Source organism: Zootermopsis nevadensis, unplaced genomic scaffold (genome assembly GCF_977971745.1).
Source record: "Zootermopsis nevadensis isolate Lab colony 2312 unplaced genomic scaffold, Znev_1.0 Znev_ptg000009l, whole genome shotgun sequence".
NCBI lineage: Eukaryota > Metazoa > Arthropoda > Insecta > Blattodea > Termopsidae > Zootermopsis > Zootermopsis nevadensis.
The window spans coordinates 5,460,186-5,484,672 of record NW_028259141.1 but is presented as its reverse complement, the minus strand read 5'-3'; the positions used below and the strand labels follow the sequence as shown (position 1 = coordinate 5,484,672).

Sequence of the window (24,487 nt, the reverse complement as noted above, 5' to 3'; positions counted from 1 at the left end):
TCTGCATTCAGAGGACATAACACAACAATTACATGCTTAACAGTACTCTGTACACACAATGTCAGTGGATTAGGAATGGTATTTATAGGTGTTGTAGAGCCTTACTCTTAAATGTGTGTTAACACTGATTTCCAAACCATAAAATGTAAACATATCCTACCATTAATATAAGGCCAGATGTATTAGGGAATCACAGATGAGAGAACTAGGCACAGAATCAGTTGTCAACAGCAAAGAGCATTCACTATTCCATGGTAAGTAAACTGTCAATGGCCCAGCATACCATTTACCCAAATATAACACTGATAACAATAAAATTCTTATTTGCATTCAAAGGAACATGGGATTCATCCTTATATCAGACTAACAAAATTCAGCACTGATCTCCCACATCTGTGAATGACCTAAAGAAAAACCTTGTAAGAGGAAAGCAGTGTAGCTTTGCTCAAGGAATAACATTATAGCCCATTAATCCAGTAAAGAATTCTCATGGGTTATTTGTCAAAATACTTAAAACTGATTTTGAAAGTCAGGTACGTGGATTTATATACTAAATGGCTCAGACTTTTCAATGGTAAGAGATCTCTAGTCACCTTAAATTTTCTTCCAAAGTCAAACCAAACTTTTTAGTTCCATCCAGCTGTCTGAGACATAACATAAATAAAATGAATTTCAAATTTTTTATGCTATCCAACAAAATGACTTGGCTTCTGGTGACGTTTTTCTCAAAAATGACTCATCATAGTAGAGAAACTTCCTTAATTATTCATAACAAAACAAGTTTTGTACGAAATTCTTTTAGATCCAATGTATATCTGATAATATACTTAGAATGTAAAATTTAGCAGTCACATCAATCCAACTGTCAATAAAGTCCAGAAGCATCATCTGGGGATTGTATTTTGTAACGCTTGCAATTATTTTTCATCATAATCCCTAAAGAAAGGCAACAATTACTTCACATTCAAAACTTGCACTTTATGTGAAGTAGTATTTGAATGACTAGCGATGTAATATTTAATAACTGTCCATTTTCATGTACACAGATGAAAATTTTGCTTAAATCCTATTTTGCCTTCACAAAAATACATATCCATTAGACTGTATTTCAATCCACATTCAAAACTCAGATTGTAATAGTTATATCATTAAGAGTTGTTACTTCCCTAAATCAGAGTGATATATTTTTGTCTTTAAGTGACATTCCATCTAACTCTTTCAACTGTTTACCAGTGATCATCAAGAAGCATAAAGGAAATTTATGTAGGCAGGCTACATTTGGGTAACACTGGAATGCGGTTATGTATGCCATATAAATCAGGGTCTTGTTAACTATGTACATCATTATTAACAATAACAATCATTATACTTAACATTATAATTACTAGTTATTTACTATTAAACCCAGAGCACTATATTGCAACAATAATGGTTATGCTACATTCATAGTTAGAAAAATAAATACACTGTCTCCACACGAACACTAAATATTAATCTGATATATGTACAAAATGAAGCACTCTTCCTGAAATAATACATATTAATGTTAGTCTATATTTACAACAGCCATAGGCAGAACCTCGCTTTAACATTTAAGAACATAAAGTCCTAAGATTCTGGATAATACCAACATCAAGATGTTGATCAAAATTTAAAAGATTAATCAATAAATCCATCTGTTAATAGGAATTACTTTTTTTATAAAAATCAAAGTTGTAAGCCATTCTGATATGAATAAAATATATAATTTTAATGAATATGTCCAAATATATTAATGATCGTCACAATGATTATTTTTACTGTCACAACAAATGAATGATCATTAAAACTGCACATTTAATGAGCATATAAAATTATTTAATTATGTCTAACTCATATTTAAAGCACAAGAAGGCATTAACCCAAAGTACTTACTGCAGCCAAATTCATCAGAGCCGTCTTTGCAGTCCTTCTTTCCGTCACAGCGAGTTTCTTGTGGCAAACACTCGCCACTGCGGCAAACCGTCTCATTAGGCTGGCATGGAGGGGGAGGAGGGCCTGTGTAGGTACGAGGTATAGGAGAAAACATAAAATAAAAAAATTAAAAAGTAAATAAATCAACAATGTACCACAGGTATCTGGTCTGACACTAAATCCTCTTTGTATTTCGTACGTTATCGAATAACCGCAGAGTAAATCAGAAGAGTTATTCAAATTTATCATAAAATTTCTATAAAAAATTGTAATCAAGGGGCACATTCACAGAGAAACTAACAAGTTCATATTCCCCTAGAATGACAAGTTAGAAAATTTGAGTCTTGTGCGTAACATAGCGATTCTGAGGCGTTTGCACTGTTACTGCCTCCGTATTTTGAATTAGTCATTTTTAATAACAACCTAAGATACATTGTAATCTGACTGTTAAAAGTCTTCTCTGAGTTATTAATAGGAATTATTAACATTATCATAACTGCCAACATAAAAATATCCCACCATTAAATCTTAATGAGTTGTTCAATTCAGCTCACATCACAACCTTTTTTCTGGCCGACTAGCCATCTTAAAGTAATCAGGTTCAACATATTAATAACAACAAACTGATGACGTTCCTGGACCAGATTTATTTAGTTCCCTACGACCAATCTTCATATAATTTTCCCATCTCTTCTTGTCATCTAATTAAATACATTCCAAAAAATCCCCCCCCCCCCCCCCCAGTATTCTGCTGGGATTTCTTATCCCCCCATCAAACCAAAATGATTATCTCTAGGAGTCATTTTGATATGTTCCCACAGCTTTAAGCAACAGAACTCGAAACATAAAAATTACTGGACTTACAGGCAGTAAACATAACAGATAAAAAATACACTGCCACTACAGCAACAAAACCATACTAAAATATTTAAACAAAAAAATAACATAAGAACAACAGACTTTAGAAAGAAGGAAATGATAAACAGGAAGAGGGAAATTTGTGTTTATAAGAGGAGAGTCTGCAGACTTACCACCAAATGACCTGAAGTTGAAGTTCTCTTCTGATGACTCAGTGTTTCCTAGCCTGCGATAATCGGCAATCTGTCTGTAGAGACGCTCTCGCAACTGACTTTCGTTGTAGTTGTCCATTGTGCCAAGGTCCAGTGTTACCAAACTGCTGAATCTTTCGCCAGTTTCCCTGATGAAATCAGAAGGAAAGACTCCATTACACGAAAGAATTCACACGGTGAGAAATACGTCGAATAGTACCAGAAAAATTTGATCATATCCAATGATGGAAACTATCTCTGTCTAAGGGACCTACCAGATAGACATCCACATCGTCTACCTTAACCTGAAGACAGAGACAGATCCGGCTTCCAAAATATGTGTTTTAGCAACTAACCAAGACGATGTGCAATGCCCAAAATAAGTCAACCTTACCACAGAATCTTCAAAAATAAATACGCTATAACAAGACTACAGTACAACATTGCAGAAGGTAACTTTATGCAACATTTCTCAGATCAAAATATTTTCATCTTATAAACCTTCACAATCGAACTACAACAGCTATTGAAACTTCTCTCTTTAGTCTCGACACTGAAATAATCTGACATTTACAGATAAAGTCTAACAGATGACAGAACGAATATAATCTGAGTCACTTTTACAATGTTATATATATTTTAGACTTTTCTCTCAGACATTTCTTTTACTGCATTGTAGAACACTGAAGAGCTCTGTAGAAGGAGTACAGTGTGTCTAGATATACTGGGATACAAGGAGTGAGGAACTTACAGATTATAACCTATTTTACGTCTGAAGATTAATTTCTGCCATTATCACTTCTTCTTCTTCTTCTTCTTTATTACGCCGTCTCCTTTACAGGAGGTTGGCGACATTTATGAACAGGATCCTTCCATCCTTTTCTCGGACTGGGACCTGTTCATATACGTTCCTGGCAGATGATCCAGAAGTGGTTTGCCATTGCCTTCTTCTGTGTGTGAATGGAGTAATTGTTGGGATTCCACGGAGAAACCGGGGAAGCCCCCGGAGGAAAACTCCGTGTTGCCTAGACCACGGCCTTGCCCAACACAAGTTATAAATTCGGGCACCGCCGGGAATCGAACCCGGGACCCCAGGATTACAAGGCTAGCGGTCTAACCGCTAGGCCACCGTGGCGGTTCACTTACAGCCAATGGGTTTTGACAGTGCAGGAAGAAATTTGGCGGTAGTCATTAAAAGAAAAGAAATTTCCAATGTTGCTTATAATAAGTAACCTATACAGTAGAAATGTACTCAGCTAAGCATGACAGAAAATGGGCAGTCAGAAGTCTTATCGCAGTACAAAAATTCCTATCATAACATGTCGGTGGACCTCTCGGTAATTAATAGTACAAAAGAACAGATGGTACCATTGTCTCACTTTGCATTATTGAATGTCTAAGCTCGCATTCATTCTCTTACATTAAACCTCTCCAATGTCTGCATCCTGCGAACTACTTACTGAATCTGGATGACTGTAGCGGACTGCCGACCAGGCACGTTTTCATACAGAGCATTGACAGCCTGGGACAGGTCCTGTGATAGTTGCTGGAAAGCTTCACTGTTCCTGTCATAGTACTCGACTCGGAATGGTTCCAGAATCGTGAAGGTGATGCGATAAAACCCTGCAACACAGTGTTACAAAGGTATAGGCAGAGATCTGTAACGTAGTGGTACTCCTGACTCTAGTTAAGCCAGTTTTAGGTACCAGAGGACCCTCCTTCTCAAAGAAAATTACGTCAGTATAGCCAGTGTAACCTAAAAGCAAAGGAAATGAGGCCTACTCGAAGCTTAGAATATAACACACCCAAAAAAAAACCACACACACACAACAACAACAACACACACAGACAATAAAAAATTCGCTACCATCAAATTCCCTGATTTATATAACTTTAATTTTTCACTCAATTTTGCATTGAAAATTTTTATCATTAAACGGTAATTACGATGATATAGGCATATTAATTTCAACCTAGTACTGTGTGGATTTTTTATTTTTAGGGTGGTACTTGTGTTCTAAAGGTTCATCTATCTCCAGACACAGACATGACATGAAATGTTTCTTTCATCTGCAAATTGAATCTTACCTCATCTTTATTCGTAACTTATATTTCACAATCATCCTGCCATTTAATTTTGAATTCACAGTGTCCTTACATAAAGAACGACGCAATTAAACAAAGTATGATATTACCTAAGAATCAAACACACAAACAAATGCAACCTATGGAGTTCACAGCGTCTTTATGACAAGGAAAGAAAATTCCAAATGGTCTTTGAATTCTGTTCTACATCCCAAAAACTTCAGTGACCTGGTCCGTGGCTCAAGAATGCAGACCATGACGAAAATGAATTTATATCTCATGATGCGACTTTGAATGGCGCATCTTTGAAAAACCTCTTCTGGAGCCCTCAACGGCTTTGATCAACCCCTACAGAACTTGGTACAGAACTTACTTGGCTGTCGGTCTGATGATGGAGTTGCTAATGTTGGCAGTATGGTCCTGCTTTCCATACCAGATCCTGAAGCAGCCTCGCTGATGTAATCCTCGTCATCAGAGTTGAGATGCTGTAACTTGCCGGGTTTGCGCGCCACAACAGTTGTCTCCTCGTCTGTCTCAGTGTTCTCCTGACTCTCAGGCTGGTCCGTTATGTTCTCCTCGTCAGCGTCTTCCACATCGTCCAGGGTTACCTCACCATTAATGTTGTCGAAGAATGTGCTTCTTTTGTTTCGGTACTTGTCGTCCTGGGGTGTTGTCAACTTCAGAATTTCTACGTTCTCTGACTCACTTTCTGCTGAATGACTTTGAGGTTTGTCGTTTGTTCCGCCAGAACTTCCAAAGATTCCAAGAAAGTTCGAGGAATCAAATATACTTGTGCTTTCCGTTGGAGACGAGGGTTTTTCTGAATCCTCTCCTCCTCCAAAAAAGTCTGGAAACCACTGCCTCTTGGCACGTCTGCCAAACTCACTAATTTTACCAAAGAAGCTACTGTCGACGTCTTCACTACTGTCAGGTTTTGGTTCTTCTGGGTCTTCTAAAGGAATTTCTACAGGTGCCACAAGTTGCTGGTCGCTGTTGGAAGCTCCGTGATTAGATTTTGTGCTCTGGAAGTGTTGAGAGGTGTTCGAGTATTGTCTTGCATTGCTACTAGTCTTACGGTATTCGTAGTCATTACTCGCTGTACCATCGTCAAACACCAAATCGCTATCAATCTGAAAAAAAAAAATACAAAAAATAAATATAAATTACACAGAAACCATGGTTTTTTACGATTCGACACAATCATCGATAATAGCTTAGGGTCCATTTGTTCAAGTAAACACTGGAAACTTTTCCTGTACGGAAATCTGCCGAAGCATAAAGCTGATCTTTCACCTCAAACTAGCGCTGACGTCCAGAACGACTTGAGCTTCCTTCAGATGGAAATATGACTGCCTTGGTGGCTGCTCCAGTCTGCACACAGACTGGACCACTGCCAGTAAAGTTATATTTGTGATGACGTTTAATATATTACGCTGTATACCGGATTACTGTGAGTAACTTGAAGGGTTTCAGAAGCAGCACTTTTAAGTTATTAGGCCCACAAAGAAACAAACCAAGATATACCACAGTGAGAAAAACATGTCTCCTGCAGAACACAAAATGCTACCGATAAAAATAACTTACGATAATAGGTCCATGTAGTGTATTAATAATTCAGTACTATCTAATATTTCCAATGGGAAATTAGTTCTATATATAACACAGTGTTCACATTCTGGCGGAGTGAGAACCTGTGAACCGTTTATTATGAAGTGTACGAGGAATATTAATGATTAATGATTAACAGATAATTCTGTTTTATGCTTTCGGTACGAAAAGTCTTATAGGATGATGATGATATATTTATTTATTCGAATACCTGTGTTCTCATTAATAATTCGTCATTGTTGAACTTTGGCTTTTTCGGATAAACGTGAAATGGGAGTTCCCAATCTATGCTTAGTTTTTCAAAGTGGTTTCTTCTCTTCAGAAGTTCCAATCAAAATACTGTACGCATTAAACATGCCCCATACGTTCTGTTCCATCCAGCTTTTTCCAAATTTCATATAACTTTAATGTTTGTTAAAGCAGACATTATGAACCTCGATTTCTGTCTTCGGGGTTGTTCAATATTCATCGCCCTGATGACGGAGGCAGTATGACCTCTGAAACGTTGGTAAACATCGACCAGACTACACAGCGCAACAACCCAGAACACAGAAATCTTCATACTCATCGCCCTGATGACGGAGGCAGTATGACCTCTGAAACGTTGGTTAACATCGACCAGACTACACAGCGCAACAACCCAGAAGACGGAAATCTTCATACTCATCGCCCTGATGACGGAGGCAGCATGACCTCTGAAACGTTGGTAAACATCGACCAGACTACACAGAGCAACAACCCAGAAGACAGAAATCTTCATACTAAGAATCGCCCTGATGACGGAGGCAGTATGACCTCTGAAACGTTGGTAAACATCGACCAGACTACACAGCGCAACAACCCAGAACACAGAAATCTTCATACTCATCGCCCTGATGACGGAGGCAGTATGACCTCTGAAACGTTGGTTAACATCGACCAGACTACACAGCGCAACAACCCAGAACACAGAAATCTTCATACTCATCGCCCTGATGACGGAGGCAGTATGACCTCTGAAACGTTGGTTAACATCGACCAGACTACACAGCGCAACAACCCAGAACACAGAAATCTTCATACTCATCGCCCTGATGACGGAGGCAGTATGACCTCTGAAACGTTGGTAAACATCGACCAGACTACACAGCGCAACAACCCAGAAGACAGAAATCTTCATACTAAGAATCGCCCTGATGACGGAGGCAGTATGACCTCTGAAACGTTGGTAAACATCGACCAGACTACACAGCGCAACAACCCAGAAGACAGAAATCTTCATACTCATCGCCCTGATGACGGAGGCAGTATGACCTCTGAAACGTTGGTTAACATCGACCAGACTACACAGCGCAACAACCCAGAACACAGAAATCTACATAGTCATCGCCCTGATGACGGAGGCAGTATGACCTCTGAAACGTTGGTTAACATCGACCAGACTACACAGCGCAACAACCCAGAACACAGAAATCTTCATACTCATCGCCCTGATGACGGAGGCAGTATGACCTCTGAAACGTTGGTTAACATCGACCAGACTACACAGCGCAACAACCCAGAAGACAGAAATCTTCATACTCATCGCCCTGATGACGGAGGCAGTATGACCTCTGAAACGTTGGTTAACATCGACCAGACTACACAGCGCAACAACCCAGAAGACAGAAATCTTCATACTAAGAATCGCCCTGATGACGGAGGCAGTATGACCTCTGAAACGTTGGTAAACATCGACCAGACTACACAGCGCAACAACCCAGAAGACAGAACTCTTCATACTCATCGCCCTGATGACGGAGGCAGTATGACCTCTGAAACGTTGGTTAACATCGACCATACTACACAGCGCAATAACCCAGAATACAGAAATCTTCGTACTCATCGCCCTGATGACGGAGGCAGTATGACCTCTGAAACGTTGGTTAACATCGACCAGACTACACAGTGCAACAACCCAGAAGACAGAAATCTTCGTACTCACCGCCCTGATGACGGAGGCAGTATGACCTCCGAAACGTTGGTTAACATCGACCAGACTACACAGCGCAACAACCCAGAAGACAGAAATCTTCATACTCATCGCCCTGATGACGGAGGCAGTATGACCTCTGAAACGTTAGTTAACATCGACTAGACTACACAGCGCAACAGCCCAGAAGACAGAAATCTTCATACTCATCGCCCTGATGACGGAGGCAGTATGACCTCTGAAACGTTGGTTAACATCGACCAGACTACACAGCGCAACAGCCCAGAAGACAGAAATCTTCATACTCATCGCCCTGATGACGGAGGCAGTATGACCTCTGAAACGTTGGTTAACATCGACCAGACTACACAGCGCAACAGCCCAGAAGACAGAAATCTTCATACTCATCGCCCTGATGACGGAGGCAGTATGACCTCTGAAACGTTGGTTAACATCGACCAGACTACACAGCGCAACAGCCCAGAAGACAGAAATCTTCATACTCATCGCCCTGATGACGGAGGCAGTATGACCTCTGAAACGTTGGTTAACATCGACCAGACTACACAGCGCAACAGCCCAGAAGACAGAAATCTTCATACTCATCGCCCTGATGACGGAGGCAGTATGACCTCTGAAACGTTGGTTAACATCGACCAGACTACACAGCGCAACAGCCCAGAAGACAGAAATCTTCATACTCATCGCCCTGATGACGGAGGCAGTATGACCTCTGAAACGTTGGTTAACATCGACCAGACTACACAGCGCAACAGCCCAGAAGACAGAAATCTTCATACTCATCGCCCTGATGACGGAGGCAGTATGAACTCTGAAACGTTGGTTAACATCGACCAGACTACACAGCGCAACAGCCCAGAAGACAGAAATCTTCATACTCATCGCCCTGATGACGGAGGCAGTATGACCTCTGAAACGTTGGTTAACATCGACCAGACTACACAGCGCAACAGCCCAGAAGACAGAAATCTTCATACTCATCGCCCTGATGACGGAGGCAGTATGACCTCTGAAACGTTGGTTAACATCGACCAGACTACACAGCGCAACAGCCCAGAAGACAGAAATCTTCATACTCATCGCCCTGATGACGGAGGCAGTATGACCTCTGAAACGTTGGTTAACATCGACCAGACTACACAGCGCAACAGCCCAGAAGACAGAAATCTTCATACTCATCGCCCTGATGACGGAGGCAGTATGACCTCTGAAACGTTGGTTAACATCGACCAGACTACACAGCGCAACAGCCCAGAAGACAGAAATCTTCATACTCATCGCCCTGATGACGGAGGCAGTATGACCTCTGAAACGTTGGTTAACATCGACCAGACTACACAGCGCAACAACGCAGAAGACAGAAATCTTCATACTCATCGCCCTGATGACGGAGGCAGTATGACCTCTGAAACGTTGGTTAACATCGACCAGACTACACAGCGCAACAGCCCAGAAGACAGAAATCTTCATACTCATCGCCCTGATGACGGAGGCAGTATGACCTCTGAAACGTTGGTTAACATCGACCAGACTACACAGCGCAACAGCCCAGAAGACAGAAATCTTCATACTCATCGCCCTGATGACGGAGGCAGTATGACCTCTGAAACGTTGGTTAACATCGACCAGACTACACAGCGCAACAGCCCAGAAGACAGAAATCTTCATACTCATCGCCCTGATGACGGAGGCAGTATGACCTCTGAAACGTTGGTTAACATCGACCAGACTACACAGCGCAACAGCCCAGAAGACAGAAATCTTCATACTCATCGCCCTGATGACGGAGGCAGTATGACCTCTGAAACGTTGGTTAACATCGACCAGACTACACAGCGCAACAGCCCAGAAGACAGAAATCTTCATACTCATCGCCCTGATGACGGAGGCAGTATGACCTCTGAAACGTTGGTTAACATCGACCAGACTACACAGCGCAACAGCCCAGAAGACAGAAATCTTCATACTCATCGCCCTGATGACGGAGGCAGTATGACCTCTGAAACGTTGGTTAACATCGACCAGACTACACAGCGCAACAGCCCAGAAGACAGAAATCTTCATACTCATCGCCCTGATGACGGAGGCAGTATGACCTCTGAAACGTTGGTTAACATCGACCAGACTACACAGCGCAACAGCCCAGAAGACAGAAATCTTCATACTCATCGCCCTGATGACGGAGGCAGTATGACCTCTGAAACGTTGGTTAACATCGACCAGACTACACAGCGCAACAGCCCAGAAGACAGAAATCTTCATACTCATCGCCCTGATGACGGAGGCAGTATGACCTCTGAAACGTTGGTTAACATCGACCAGACTACACAGCGCAACAACGCAGAAGACAGAAATCTTCATACTCATCGCCCTGATGACGGAGGCAGTATGACCTCTGAAACGTTGGTTAACATCGACCAGACTACACAGCGCAACAACGCAGAAGACAGAAATCTTCATACTCATCGCCCTGATGACGGAGGCAGTATGACCTCTGAAACGTTGGTTAACATCGACCAGACTACACAGCGCAACAGCCCAGAAGACAGAAATCTTCATACTCATCGCCCTGATGACGGAGGCAGTATGACCTCTGAAACGTTGGTTAACATCGACCAGACTACACAGCGCAACAACGCAGAAGACAGAAATCTTCATACTCATCGCCCTGATGACGGAGGCAGTATGACCTCTGAAACGTTGGTTAACATCGACCAGACTACACAGCGCAACAGCCCAGAAGACAGAAATCTTCATACTCATCGCCCTGATGACGGAGGCAGTATGACCTCTGAAACGTTGGTTAACATCGACCAGACTACACAGCGCAACAACGCAGAAGACAGAAATCTTCATACTCATCGCCCTGATGACGGAGGCAGTATGACCTCTGAAACGTTGGTTAACATCGACCAGACTACACAGCGCAACAGCCCAGAAGACAGAAATCTTCATACTCATCGCCCTGATGACGGAGGCAGTATGACCTCTGAAACGTTGGTTAACATCGACCAGACTACACAGCGCAACAGCCCAGAAGACAGAAATCTTCATACTCATCGCCCTGATGACGGAGGCAGTATGACCTCTGAAACGTTGGTTAACATCGACCAGACTACACAGCGCAACAACGCAGAAGACAGAAATCTTCATACTCATCGCCCTGATGACGGAGGCAGTATGACCTCTGAAACGTTGGTTAACATCGACCAGACTACACAGCGCAACAGCCCAGAAGACAGAAATCTTCATACTCATCGCCCTGATGACGGAGGCAGTATGACCTCTGAAACGTTGGTTAACATCGACCAGACTACACAGCGCAACAACCCAGAAGACAGAAATCTTCATACTCATCGCCCTGATGACGGAGGCAGTATGACCTCTGAAACGTTGGTTAACATCGACCAGACTACACAGCGCAACAACCCAGAAGACAGAAATCTTCATACTCATCGCCCTGATGACGGAGGCAGTATGACCTCTGAAACGTTGGTTAACATCGACCAGACTACACAGCGCAACAACCCAGAAGACAGAAATCTTCATACTCATCGCCCTGATGACGGAGGCAGTATGACCTCTGAAACGTTGGTTAACATCGACCAGACTACACAGCGCAACAGCCCAGAAGACAGAAATCTTCATACTCATCGCCCTGATGACGGAGGCAGTATGACCTCTGAAACGTTGGTTAACATCGACCAGACTACACAGCGCAACAGCCCAGAAGACAGAAATCTTCATACTCATCGCCCTGATGACGGAGGCAGTATGACCTCTGAAACGTTGGTTAACATCGACCAGACTACACAGCGCAACAACGCAGAAGACAGAAATCTTCATACTCATCGCCCTGATGACGGAGGCAGTATGACCTCTGAAACGTTGGTTAACATCGACCAGACTACACAGCGCAACAGCCCAGAAGACAGAAATCTTCATACTCATCGCCCTGATGACGGAGGCAGTATGACCTCTGAAACGTTGGTTAACATCGACCAGACTACACAGCGCAACAGCCCAGAAGACAGAAATCTTCATACTCATCGCCCTGATGACGGAGGCAGTATGACCTCTGAAACGTTGGTTAACATCGACCAGACTACACAGCGCAACAGCCCAGAAGACAGAAATCTTCATACTCATCGCCCTGATGACGGAGGCAGTATGACCTCTGAAACGTTGGTTAACATCGACCAGACTACACAGCGCAACAACGCAGAAGACAGAAATCTTCATACTCATCGCCCTGATGACGGAGGCAGTATGACCTCTGAAACGTTGGTTAACATCGACCAGACTACACAGCGCAACAACGCAGAAGACAGAAATCTTCATACTCATCGCCCTGATGACGGAGGCAGTATGACCTCTGAAACGTTGGTTAACATCGACCAGACTACACAGCGCAACAGCCCAGAAGACAGAAATCTTCATACTCATCGCCCTGATGACGGAGGCAGTATGACCTCTGAAACGTTGGTTAACATCGACCAGACTACACAGCGCAACAACGCAGAAGACAGAAATCTTCATACTCATCGCCCTGATGACGGAGGCAGTATGACCTCTGAAACGTTGGTTAACATCGACCAGACTACACAGCGCAACAACGCAGAAGACAGAAATCTTCATACTCATCGCCCTGATGACGGAGGCAGTATGACCTCTGAAACGTTGGTTAACATCGACCAGACTACACAGCGCAACAACGCAGAAGACAGAAATCTTCATACTCACCGCTGTGAGAACCTCAAATCTTACATAATGAACCTCCTCATTATGGAATTTTCTCCAGCCTAATTCCGCTCTGAAATTAATTTTTACCGTGTTTTTTCCTGCGAAATCCTCCATTCAAACTGTCCTACGGCATAGCCAAAGGATTTACAAAAGAGGAAACCAAGAATAAAATTCTGATGTAGCGCTAATGTAATCTTGTTTCTTGCCGACTCCACTAAGAAACTGAAATTCAACATTCATCTCACGTATGGATGAGTTATTTCTACGTCATCTGGTCACCAGGCACCACGCACCAGCTAAATGACAGTGTTTACTTATCTATATGAATACACAGCTCCTAGCTGGATGACGGAAATACGACAGCAAGTCGCCGTTTGTGTCTTCTAAAGGCGAGGACCTGAAAGAAGCAGCTTCTGAGGATGGACATATTTGCGTCTTCGAATTCAACCAATGAAACATCACACCATGAAGGCATCTTGAGGAGTGGACGTACGGCTCCATACAGCACTGCATGACGGTTATTCCAATGCGGTTCAGTAACAGAACACATTCCTCCAGAAGCTTATAGTTTAGCTGGACAAGAAATTATCATACTCTTACGGAAACCGAAAGTTTCATCAACGTGTTCACAAAAGCCCGCCACAGGATCATATCATGTGCCATTCTTTACAATCCTACGTAGCATTATTCACCCATTTACAACTAAGTCTTCCAAGCTGTCTCTTTCTTTCAGGTGTTCCACCCAAATGTTTTTTTTAGAGAATTCTCATCTCGCCCATACGTGCTTCTTAACTGGTCCATCTAACACAGTTTTCTCCAGTTTCGCGTTACTTATTCCCTCTTCGGGTTCATATGGTCTCCTCGGAGTTACAGACGTTAAGAAACTTCCAAGAAAGCTTTATCTAAACCTCCTTAAGTGTCTTACTTAAGAATACATCCGAATCAAATGACGGATTTACATTGAACCATTGAATCATTTAAAACCTCGTTTCGTACATTTCAAAATTAAATCCTCACAATAATACAAACCACACACCCATGCGACCATTTGTAATACGAATACTGTCAATACACGATTCATACTTAAATGTACGTGTCTGTAACGTTCCAAACTATTTAAATTCAAATCGATTTTGATCTTATAAGCAGGTCTTGTAGGTGACCCAATATTGAAACGTTGGTAAACTACCTACAAGCAAACATGGCGGTTGGGTTGGGTTTGGTTAGATTAGGTTAGGTTAGGTTAGGTTAGATTACGTTAGATTAGACTAGGTTATGTTAGGTTAGGTTAGATTAGATTAGGTTAGATTAGACTAGGTCATGTTAGGTTAGGTTAGATTAGGTTAGGTTAGATTAGATTAGGTTAGGTTAGATTAGACTAGGTTAGATTAAGTTACGTTAGATTAGGTTAGATTAGACTAGGTCATGTTAGGTTAGGTTAGGTTAGATTAGGTTAGGTTAGATTAGATTAGGTTAGATTAGACTAGGTTAGATTAATTTACGTTAGATTAGGTTAGATTAGACTAGGTTATGTTAGGTTAGGTTAGGTTAGGATAGATTAGGTTAGGTTAGATTAGACTAGGTTAGATTAGGTTAGGTTAGATTAGGTTAGGTTAGATTAGACTAGGTCATGTTAGGTTAGGTTAGATTAGATTAGGTTAGGTTAGATTAGACTAGGTTAGATTAGGTTAGGTTAGATTAGGTTAGATTAGACTAGGTTGTTAGGTTAGATTAGGTTAGGTTAGGTTAGATTAGACTAGGTTAGATTAGGTTAGGTTATGTTATATTAGGTTAGGTTTCGATCTTCATCGCCGTGTGAACATCATATGCGTCTCCACCTCACTTCACCCCACCCAACAGTTTAAAAACTTGCGCCATGAGGCGTGATGGCTAACACGTGGCATACTTCATGCTTGAGAATTATTATAAGCACTGAAAAAGGTCGTTACCCCGTATTGGAGTGCCATGCCCGAGACACATAGGGAGCTTACAGGGACGGGGACCGTCGGCACGTGACCTGAAAACCAAGAATTTTTTGAACTTACATGTTTTAGTATTCTTTCCATGAGAACATGGGTGTTTGTGGTCCATCTTCTTGAACAGAGGGGTATCTGTTGTAAGCCCCCTATTCTACCTCTCGGGCTTTATACTTAAAGACTTTTTTTTCTGCAACTCTCCCGCAAGAAAGTTTCGTTTCGGACAAGAAGTGCACAAGTCTCAATGCTTGAGACAAAAGATTCTCTGTCTGCATTTCAGTACATAAGTGACAGTCCAGAGACCGGGAGCCAGGGGTTCGATATCCTGTAGAGGTGACGTGTTCTTTATGTTCAGTATCGCTTTCAAACGCAAACTCACATGTCTACATGTTATCAGATATGACGCTATGAGGCAAAATGTTCTATTTTAGAAGTGCTGCTACCATAAGGCAGGTTTTTGGAAGCAGGATACTGGGAGACGAAAACATTGACAGAAATAAAACAGGAATGGGGAAGAAATTCAGATGAAAAGAGAGCAGATAAAGATGAGAAATGGGTTAATGAAAGAAAGCTAAGGAATAACATATAAAAAATTATTCCCCGTTTAATTTCAACGGATAATACTCACTATACAGTTGCTGACCGCAACAACACATTACACTTAGTTACCGTAACTCACAACAGCGAATATCTTCTGTAAAAGCAATCAATAAATTCTTATCGAAACAAATTAATTTCAACTGATATTTCCGCTGTCATCTTAAATTAACCCTTTGAATCCAAAACTCGTCCTAATATTATTTAACAATTCAGACCGTACAACAAATAAAACACAACTCTTCACCGTTGCAAAGATCGATTGGTTAATGTTAAAGAAATAATCGCTGTTTTAACTGATCATCATCCGATAACCGTAGATTAAATACACAAATGCAGGGTTATTTACTGTTGAAGGTGATAAATATAGTTATCACTAAGCCGTAAAGGGTTAAACACCAGATATACCAGATTAATGAATAAATAAAGACATATAAGCATTACTCGCCTAGAAGAAATTCTTTCGTATGTCAGCCCGTCGGAACAATTCTAGGGCCACATAACTTTAAAAAAACCGAATCACGGAAGAAAAGAGTAAAAAATGTATTAAGAAATAAAGAAAGAAACACTAAATGCTTCACGTTTTTTTAATACGACGGAAACAAGAGCTGTACAGGCTAGTCAACTGTTATAACACTTCATACAAACAGATGACAGACTATAACGATACAGCATTTCAAATAAACGTATTTTTAGCATTTAAAACTGATTTATATGGCTTTGAGTAAAATCAAATAAGGTAATAAACTTTAAAATTTTATAAAATCAATACATTTACAAACCGCTAACAACTTTCATTTACTAAAATCAATCTGTACCGTAAAGCGAGTTTAATCTCGGGTGAACATCGGTGCTTCTTCTGTGAGGAAATCTGCACAAATACCATGTAGGAATATGTAAAGTGCAGAGTAAAATAGGACAAAAACGAGAGATGACATGTCTACATAACTTCATATAAGAAAGAATTTTATGGACGCTTTCCTACGTCACCACTTTGCAAGGAATAAAATGCTCTCTGACAACCCCTTGCTACCATGACCTGAATTCGCTGGAACAACTCGAATATTGAGTCATACGCTTGGAAGACATCCTCATATTTGCTTCGTATATTATTACGAAATAAAAATCCCTTAACCCTTTAATGCTCAGTAGTAACTAAATCTACCACCTGCTTTAACATTCAATAACTCTGCCATATTTCGTGTGTTAATTTCTTTAAATAACGTTCACCGATTGATCTTTGTAATAGCAAAACGTTTTCTTTGAGGTACAGACTGAGTTTTATATTACATTTTGAGCTTTAAAATGTTAAAATAAGCAACGATCGTCACCTTTCTTACCCCTCGTTCATCATACTTGATTACCATATCAATAGAATCTATGATTATAATTTATGTCATCTGATTACACAATAACCACAAAATTAACTTATATCTCGTACAATGTTATGTAATTCCAGAAGTTAATATAGCTATTAATAACCTAGAAATGAACCACTACTGTTTGATAAATCTTAACAGGTAGTTATTAAGTTACTCAGTCGATGAGAATTGCCAATTTCGACACGAACTACGTCAAAATTCCGTGCAGTAGACACGATAAAAAGCAGTACACCGTGTATAAGAAAAACTTGGAAAAATTCCACGCTGCCAGAACAAACATCCGCTGCGAATGATACATAACAGAGAGTCAGCTAGTCGCTTGTATTGTTAATACAAGAAATACCAGGACTCACACACAATTTATTTTCTTAACCAGCGTTACAGGTTCTTCAGGAGAACGCGCTAAGACAGAGCACGCCACACTCACATCACCAGAACCTATATACAGAAAGTCCATTTTAATAATATCCCTCCATAATACAGAGGATTTAGGTATTTCTCTGGTCATTACATTTTCGCTGCGTTCATTGCACGTTCCTGACAAAATCGGGCTCCGAAAATAAATCCAACCTATTTGATTTTCGTAGGCGTTCCCTCCCATAATTCAAGTCACACCACCTTACACCTTCATGAACTTCTCGGTCCCTATTTGTAACGAAACAGAATCCGTAATATAGAAATGACTATGTGATTCGATAGTATCTGACAATATTCGATTCTATTAAACATCGATTATATCCAAATAATGGCCAATTGAAGGCAGAGTGCAATTTTCATCTCAAACCACAAACTTTAATGCGCGGTAAGGTTACTCTATACGATTTAAGGTTATCGCGAAGATGAATATGCAGATGGTTGTCTCATGAGTTATAGCACTGTTTCGTCTCCTTGATGATGGAAGCACCACGTACATCTGAAACGTTGGTAAAATTCTACCAGACGTGGATTGTGTTCATCTGGCTTTGGATGGAAAGTGATGGCGAACAGCAATCACCCACTAATTACCAAAATTAAGGTGAATTTGAGTAACTAAGAAGAATTATGTTTCGTACACAATTTCATGTCTGTTGTGGGTAAACAAACGTGCATATTCTTTTCAATAATATTATCCATACCAACTCTCAAAATTCAATTTTAAGCGTTGGCAGAATCAATTCCAACTCGTAAGTTAACACACCTGCCATTTTGGTAGAAAAATCGAATGCTGATCCGATGAAATTAATCGAATGGTATACGACAAGATGAGTTGGAAGTAACTTAGATCAGTGGTATTCAACCTGGGATACGCGAAGACATCTTAGGTGGTACGTGAAATTTAACAAAAAACATATATTATTTTATGATAAACACTGAATAATCAGTAATGTAATTTATTTAATTTATTTTATATGTAGATTATATACTATGTATAACTTGAATTATACACCAACGACTTTGGGGGTACAAAGTTGAAGAGAAATTATATCTGGGGGTACGCGAACAAAAAAGGTTGAATACCACTGCTTTAGATCAGTGGTTTCAACCTGGGATACGCGAAGACATCTTAGGTGGTACGTGAAATTTAACAAAAAACATATATTATTTTATGATAAACACTGAATAATCAGTAATGTAATTTATTTAATTTATTTTATATGTAGATTATATACTATGTATAACTTGAATTATACACCAACGACTTTGGGGGTACAAAGTTGAAGAGAAATTATATCTGGGGGTACGCGAACAAAAAAGGTTGAATACCACTGCTTTAGATCAGTGGTTTCAACCTGGGGTACGAGAAGACATCTTAGGGGGTACGTGAAATTTAAAAAAAATATATTATTTTATGATAACCACTGAATAATCAGTAATGTGATTTATTTAATTTATTTTAGATGTAGATTATATACTATGTATAACTTGAATTATACACCAACGACTTTGGGGGTACAAAGTTGAAGAGAAATTATATCTGGGGGTACGCGAACAAAAAAGGTTGAATACCACTGCTTTAGATCAGTGGTTTCAACCTGGGGTACGCGAAGACATCTTAGGGGGTACGTGAAATTTAAAAAAAATATATTATTTTATGATAACCACTGAATAATCAGTAATGTGATTTATTTAATTTATTTTAGATGTAGATTATATACTATGTATAACTTGAATTATACACCAACGACTTTGGGGGTACAAAGTTGAAGAGAAATTATATCTGGGGGTACGCGAACAAAAAAGGTTGAATACCACTGCTTTAGATCAGTGGTTTCAACCTGGGGTACGCGAAGACATCTTAGGGGGTACGTGAAATTTAAAAAAAAATATATTATTTTATGATAACCACTGAATAATCAGTAATGTGATTTATTTAATTTATTTTAGATGTAGATTATATACTATGTATAACTTGAATTATACACCAACGACTTTGGGGGTACAAAGTTGAAGAGAAATTATATCTGGGGGTACGCGAACAAAAAAGGTTGAATACCACTGCTTTAGATCAGTGGTTTCAACCTGGGGTACGCGAAGACATCTTAGGGGGTACGTGAAATTTAAAAAAAAAATATATTATTTTATGATAACCACTGAATAATCAGTAATGTGATTTATTTAATTTATTTTAGATGTAGATTATATACTATGTATAACTTGAATTATACACCAACGACTTTGGGGGTACAAAGTTGAAGAGAAATTATATCTGGGGGTACGCGAACAAAAAAGGTTGAATACCACTGCTTTAGATCAGTGGTTTCAACCTGGGGTACGCGAAGACATCTTAGGGGGTACCTGAAATTTAAAAAAAAAATATATTATTTTATGATAAACACTGAATAATCAGTAATGTGATTTATTTAATTTATTTTAGATGTAGATTATATACTATGTATAACTTGAATTATACACCAACGACTTTGGGGGTACAAAGTTGAAGAGAAATTATATCTGGGGGTACGCGAACAAAAAAGGTTGAATACCACTGCTTTAGATCAGTGGTTTCAACCTGGGGTACGCGAAGACATCTTAGGGGGTACGTGAAATTTAAAAAAAAAATATATTATTTTATGATAAACACTGAATAATCAGTAATGTGATTTATTTAATTTATTTTAGATGTAGATTATATACTATGTATAACTTGAATTATACACCAACGACTTTGGGGGTACAAAGTTGAAGAGAAATTATATCTGGGGGTACCCGAACAAAAAAGGTTGAATACCACTGACTTAGATCAGTGGTTTCAACCTGGGGTACGCGAAGACATCTTAGGGGGTACGTGAAATTTAAAAAAAAATATATTATTTTATGATAACCACTGAATAATCAGTAATGTGATTTATTTAATTTATTTTAGATGTAGATTATATACTATGTATAACTTGAATTATACACCAACGACTTTGGGGGTACAAAGTTGAAGAGAAATTATATCTGGGGGTACGCGAACAAAAAAGGTTGAATACCACTGCTTTAGATCAGTGGTTTCAACCTGGGGTACGCGAAGACATCTTAGGGGGTACGTGAAATTTAAAAAAAAATATATTATTTTATGATAACCACTGAATAATCAGTAATGTGATTTATTTAATTTATTTTAGATGTAGATTATATACTATGTATAACTTGAATTATCCACCAACGACTTTGGGGGTACAAAGTTGAAGAGAAATTATATCTGGGGGTACGCGAACAAAAAAGGTTGAATACCACTGCTTTAGATCAGTGGTTTCAACCTGGGGTACGCGAAGACATCTTAGGGGGTACGTGAAATTTAAAAAAAAAATATATTATTTTATGATAAACACTGAATAATCAGTAATGTGATTTATTTAATTTATTTTAGATGTAGATTATATACTATGTATAACTTGAATTATACACCAACGACTTTGGGGGTACAAAGTTGAAGAGAAATTATATCTGGGGGTACGCGAACAAAAAAGGTTGAATACCACTGCTTTAGATCAGTGGTTTCAACCTGGGGTACGCGAAGACATCTTAGGGGGTACGTGAAATTTAAAAAAAAATATATTATTTTATGATAAACACTGAATAATCAGTAATGTGATTTATTTAATTTATTTTAGATGTAGATTATATACTATGTATAACTTGAATTATACACCAACGACTTTGGGGGTACAAAGTTGAAGAGAAATTATATCTGGGGGTACCCGAACAAAAAAGGTTGAATACCACTGACTTAGATGATCACCGTCGTGGTCTGTTTTAGAGACACGATATGTCTTCAGATGACCGAATAATACCTCGAAAACATTGGTAACAGATAGGGACAGCTGGCCCCTTGTCTTTTGGCAACGTAACAACACTGGAATCTGGTAATTTGTCCAGAAATATGAAACACTTTAACGCTGATCTAATACGTTCGATAACGAACAAAGATCGACTCTTAAAGACGCTTCATGATTGGACGAAACACCGTGTGCGCAACTTTAGTGTGAACTGATTATCGATACCTCTCTCGACCCACACATATTTATTGGAAACATCGATTAGTACTACATTCCACGGTCACGGGTCTAACTTTTACGCGCAACAGCCAATTTTACTGGACAGACTGTCAGAACACCCATTCATCTGCTGACAGCTGGTATTGAACGCGGTAAATTACGGAAATATTTATAGAATTCATATGAAAAAGTTTCCACGTATTTTTCTTCGGTTGTTTTACGTCATTGAAATACAATAATTTCTACCGGCTTACAAGCGACATATTAAGACAACTGTCTCTTGGTTTCTAGTGCTACAATCCAAAAGACAGCCATTTTCGTACTCGCCACCGTGAGAACTTCAAATCATACTATTTTATTTATTTAGTGTTCTGTCTGACGACAGGTCCATATGAACAGGATCCTTCCATCCTTTTCTCGGACTGGGACCTGTTCATATACGTTCTTGGCAGATGATCCAGAAGTGGTTTGCCATTGCCTTCTTCTGTGTGTGAATGGAGTAATTGTTGGGATGTGGGATGCCACGGAGGAAAACTCCGTGTTGCCTAGACCACGGCCTTGCCCAACACAAGTTATAAATTCGGGCACCGCCGGGAATCGAACCCGAGACCCGAGGATTACAAGGCCAGCGTTCTAACCGCTAGACCACCACTGTTTATTAAATAATAAATTAGAATAACACGGAAATAAACCGTCGTGGCTTAATTTAAAGTCTCGGCAATTTTCCGAGTGCAACTAACAAAAACCACGAAACCAGTCAGGATATCCTGTTTCAGGGAGCAGATCCGAACCCGGGAACTTCCGTTGAGGTACTCGACGGCTATATCTGGCCAAATTATGGTACACAAGGGTAATGCATTCCAAAATTTAGTGCAGAACCTATCATCATCCTCTCAACGAAAACTGCTACGTGCTGTGAATACACACGATGAGATGGGACGAACATGTAGCACACGTAAGAGAGATAAATCCTGGGTGACATACCAGGTTCTCACAGCGGCGAATATGAAGATGTATGTCTTCTGATACTCTGCGCCGCGTAGTCTGACAAAAACTGACAGGTGTTTCAGAAATTCGTGTTGCATCCATTATCAGGGCGATATCCCTGATGGAGAAAATATACACCACTGGTACGTCTGTAAACAAGACGTACCATCCCAGGACACAGTCATCTTCTGGCAAACTTGTTTTACGTCACAATACCGATACGCAAAGGTATACTCCAAGAGCCACTCGCACAGAAGAAAATCTCCAAAAAAATCTCCATGTATTCCATATTTTGGTACTAGACTGAGGCAAGTGGCCAGCTTCACGTTCCAGCCGCTATAATCTCGGTGCCCACTAGACAGGTAACTGGAGAAGTGTTCACTTATGCGCTTATTAGTCGCGTTACCAGCAGATAATGGAGTGTTAAGATGGCCGAAGTATTATGCTAACCACTCTTTTGCAACTCCAATCTCTTAATTTAAAAAAAAAAATGGTAATACTAAACATTTTGTTTTCCCTCGCCTTCTTTGCATCAACCATCACTGCCAATTCCCCTCCATAATTCATCTTCCACCCTCTTGCCCGTCTTCCGTTCATCATTAACTAATTAATTACTTAACCCATCCACACATTTTCTTCCTTTAAACATATTCCACCCATCTCTGCGTCTTCTACATGCGTCTGTCCATTTATATATTCATACGCCAATACACCGCCACGGTGGTCTAGCGGTTATAATGCTGGCCTTGTAATCCTGGAGTCTCGGGTTCGATTCCCGGCGGTGCCCGAATTTATAACTTGTGTTGGGCAAGGTCGTGGTCTAGGCAACACGGAGTTTTCCTCCGAGGGCTTCCCCGGTTTCTCCGTGGCATCCCAACAATTACTCCACTCACACACAGAAGAAGGCAATGGCAAACCACTTCTGGATCATCTGCCAGGAACGTATATGAACAGGTCCCAGTCCGAGAAAATGATGGAAGGATCCTGTTCATATGGACCTGTCCTCAGACAGAACACTAAATAAAAAAATACGCCAATACATTTATGCCCACCTTCCTCAGTCCATTCTACCACAGGCCTACGTAACCTACATTTTCTTCCATCCATCATCGAAATCACTTGCATCTCCTATCAAATATTCTAAATCACCATATTTTATCCTCAACACTGCGTGAAAACATCTCTGCAAAACAAAATTCCTAATAACCCATACACATTTACGTAACAGTAAAAGTTACACCAGAATACTTTCTCTGAAGCTCAATAAAACTTTACCCACACGATTTCACAACACAGAATTTCGTAAACTACATCGAATATTTGTGATGACACGACAAATATACGTCCTTTAAATGTTTGTAACAACTTACGCAGGTCTACACATGGATGTTACACGGTGTCACTCAAGAAACACAAATCTGAAAGCCAATTCAAAAGAATAATAAAAGATGACAGGTGCACGAGATCTTTGGATACGCGTGTTTTGTGCCACTGTTGCACGGAACGCCCTCGCTGACTTAGAGGGTCTGCTGTTCCTTTCTACAGGCACGTTCCGGTGTTCCAGTGCTCAAATAACAGTAATTACACCGACAGCAGAGTTGCTATTAGCTTGATCTTTCATCAAGTAGACGCGTTTTAGTTTGGGTTCAAACAACTGGACTTATTTTTACGACAG

General features: G+C 40.1%; 1 protein-coding gene across 27 annotated transcripts in view; it reads right to left on the bottom strand.

Moving 5' to 3' along the window:
• The window catches only part of trol (terribly reduced optic lobes), a 363,907-nt gene that overhangs the window by 217,749 nt on the left and 121,671 nt on the right, over positions 1-24,487 (bottom strand). For all 27 annotated transcript variants that reach the window (XM_087345597.1, XM_087345586.1, XM_087345592.1 and 24 more), the window contains exons 2-5: positions 5,461-6,217; positions 4,463-4,625; positions 2,985-3,151; positions 1,915-2,037 (exon numbers count right to left, since the gene is read on the bottom strand). In XM_087345597.1, the coding sequence (XP_087201723.1) occupies positions 1,915-2,037; positions 2,985-3,151; positions 4,463-4,625; positions 5,461-6,217 (1,210 nt within the window). The remainder of the gene's footprint in view (positions 1-1,914; positions 2,038-2,984; positions 3,152-4,462; positions 4,626-5,460; positions 6,218-24,487) is intronic.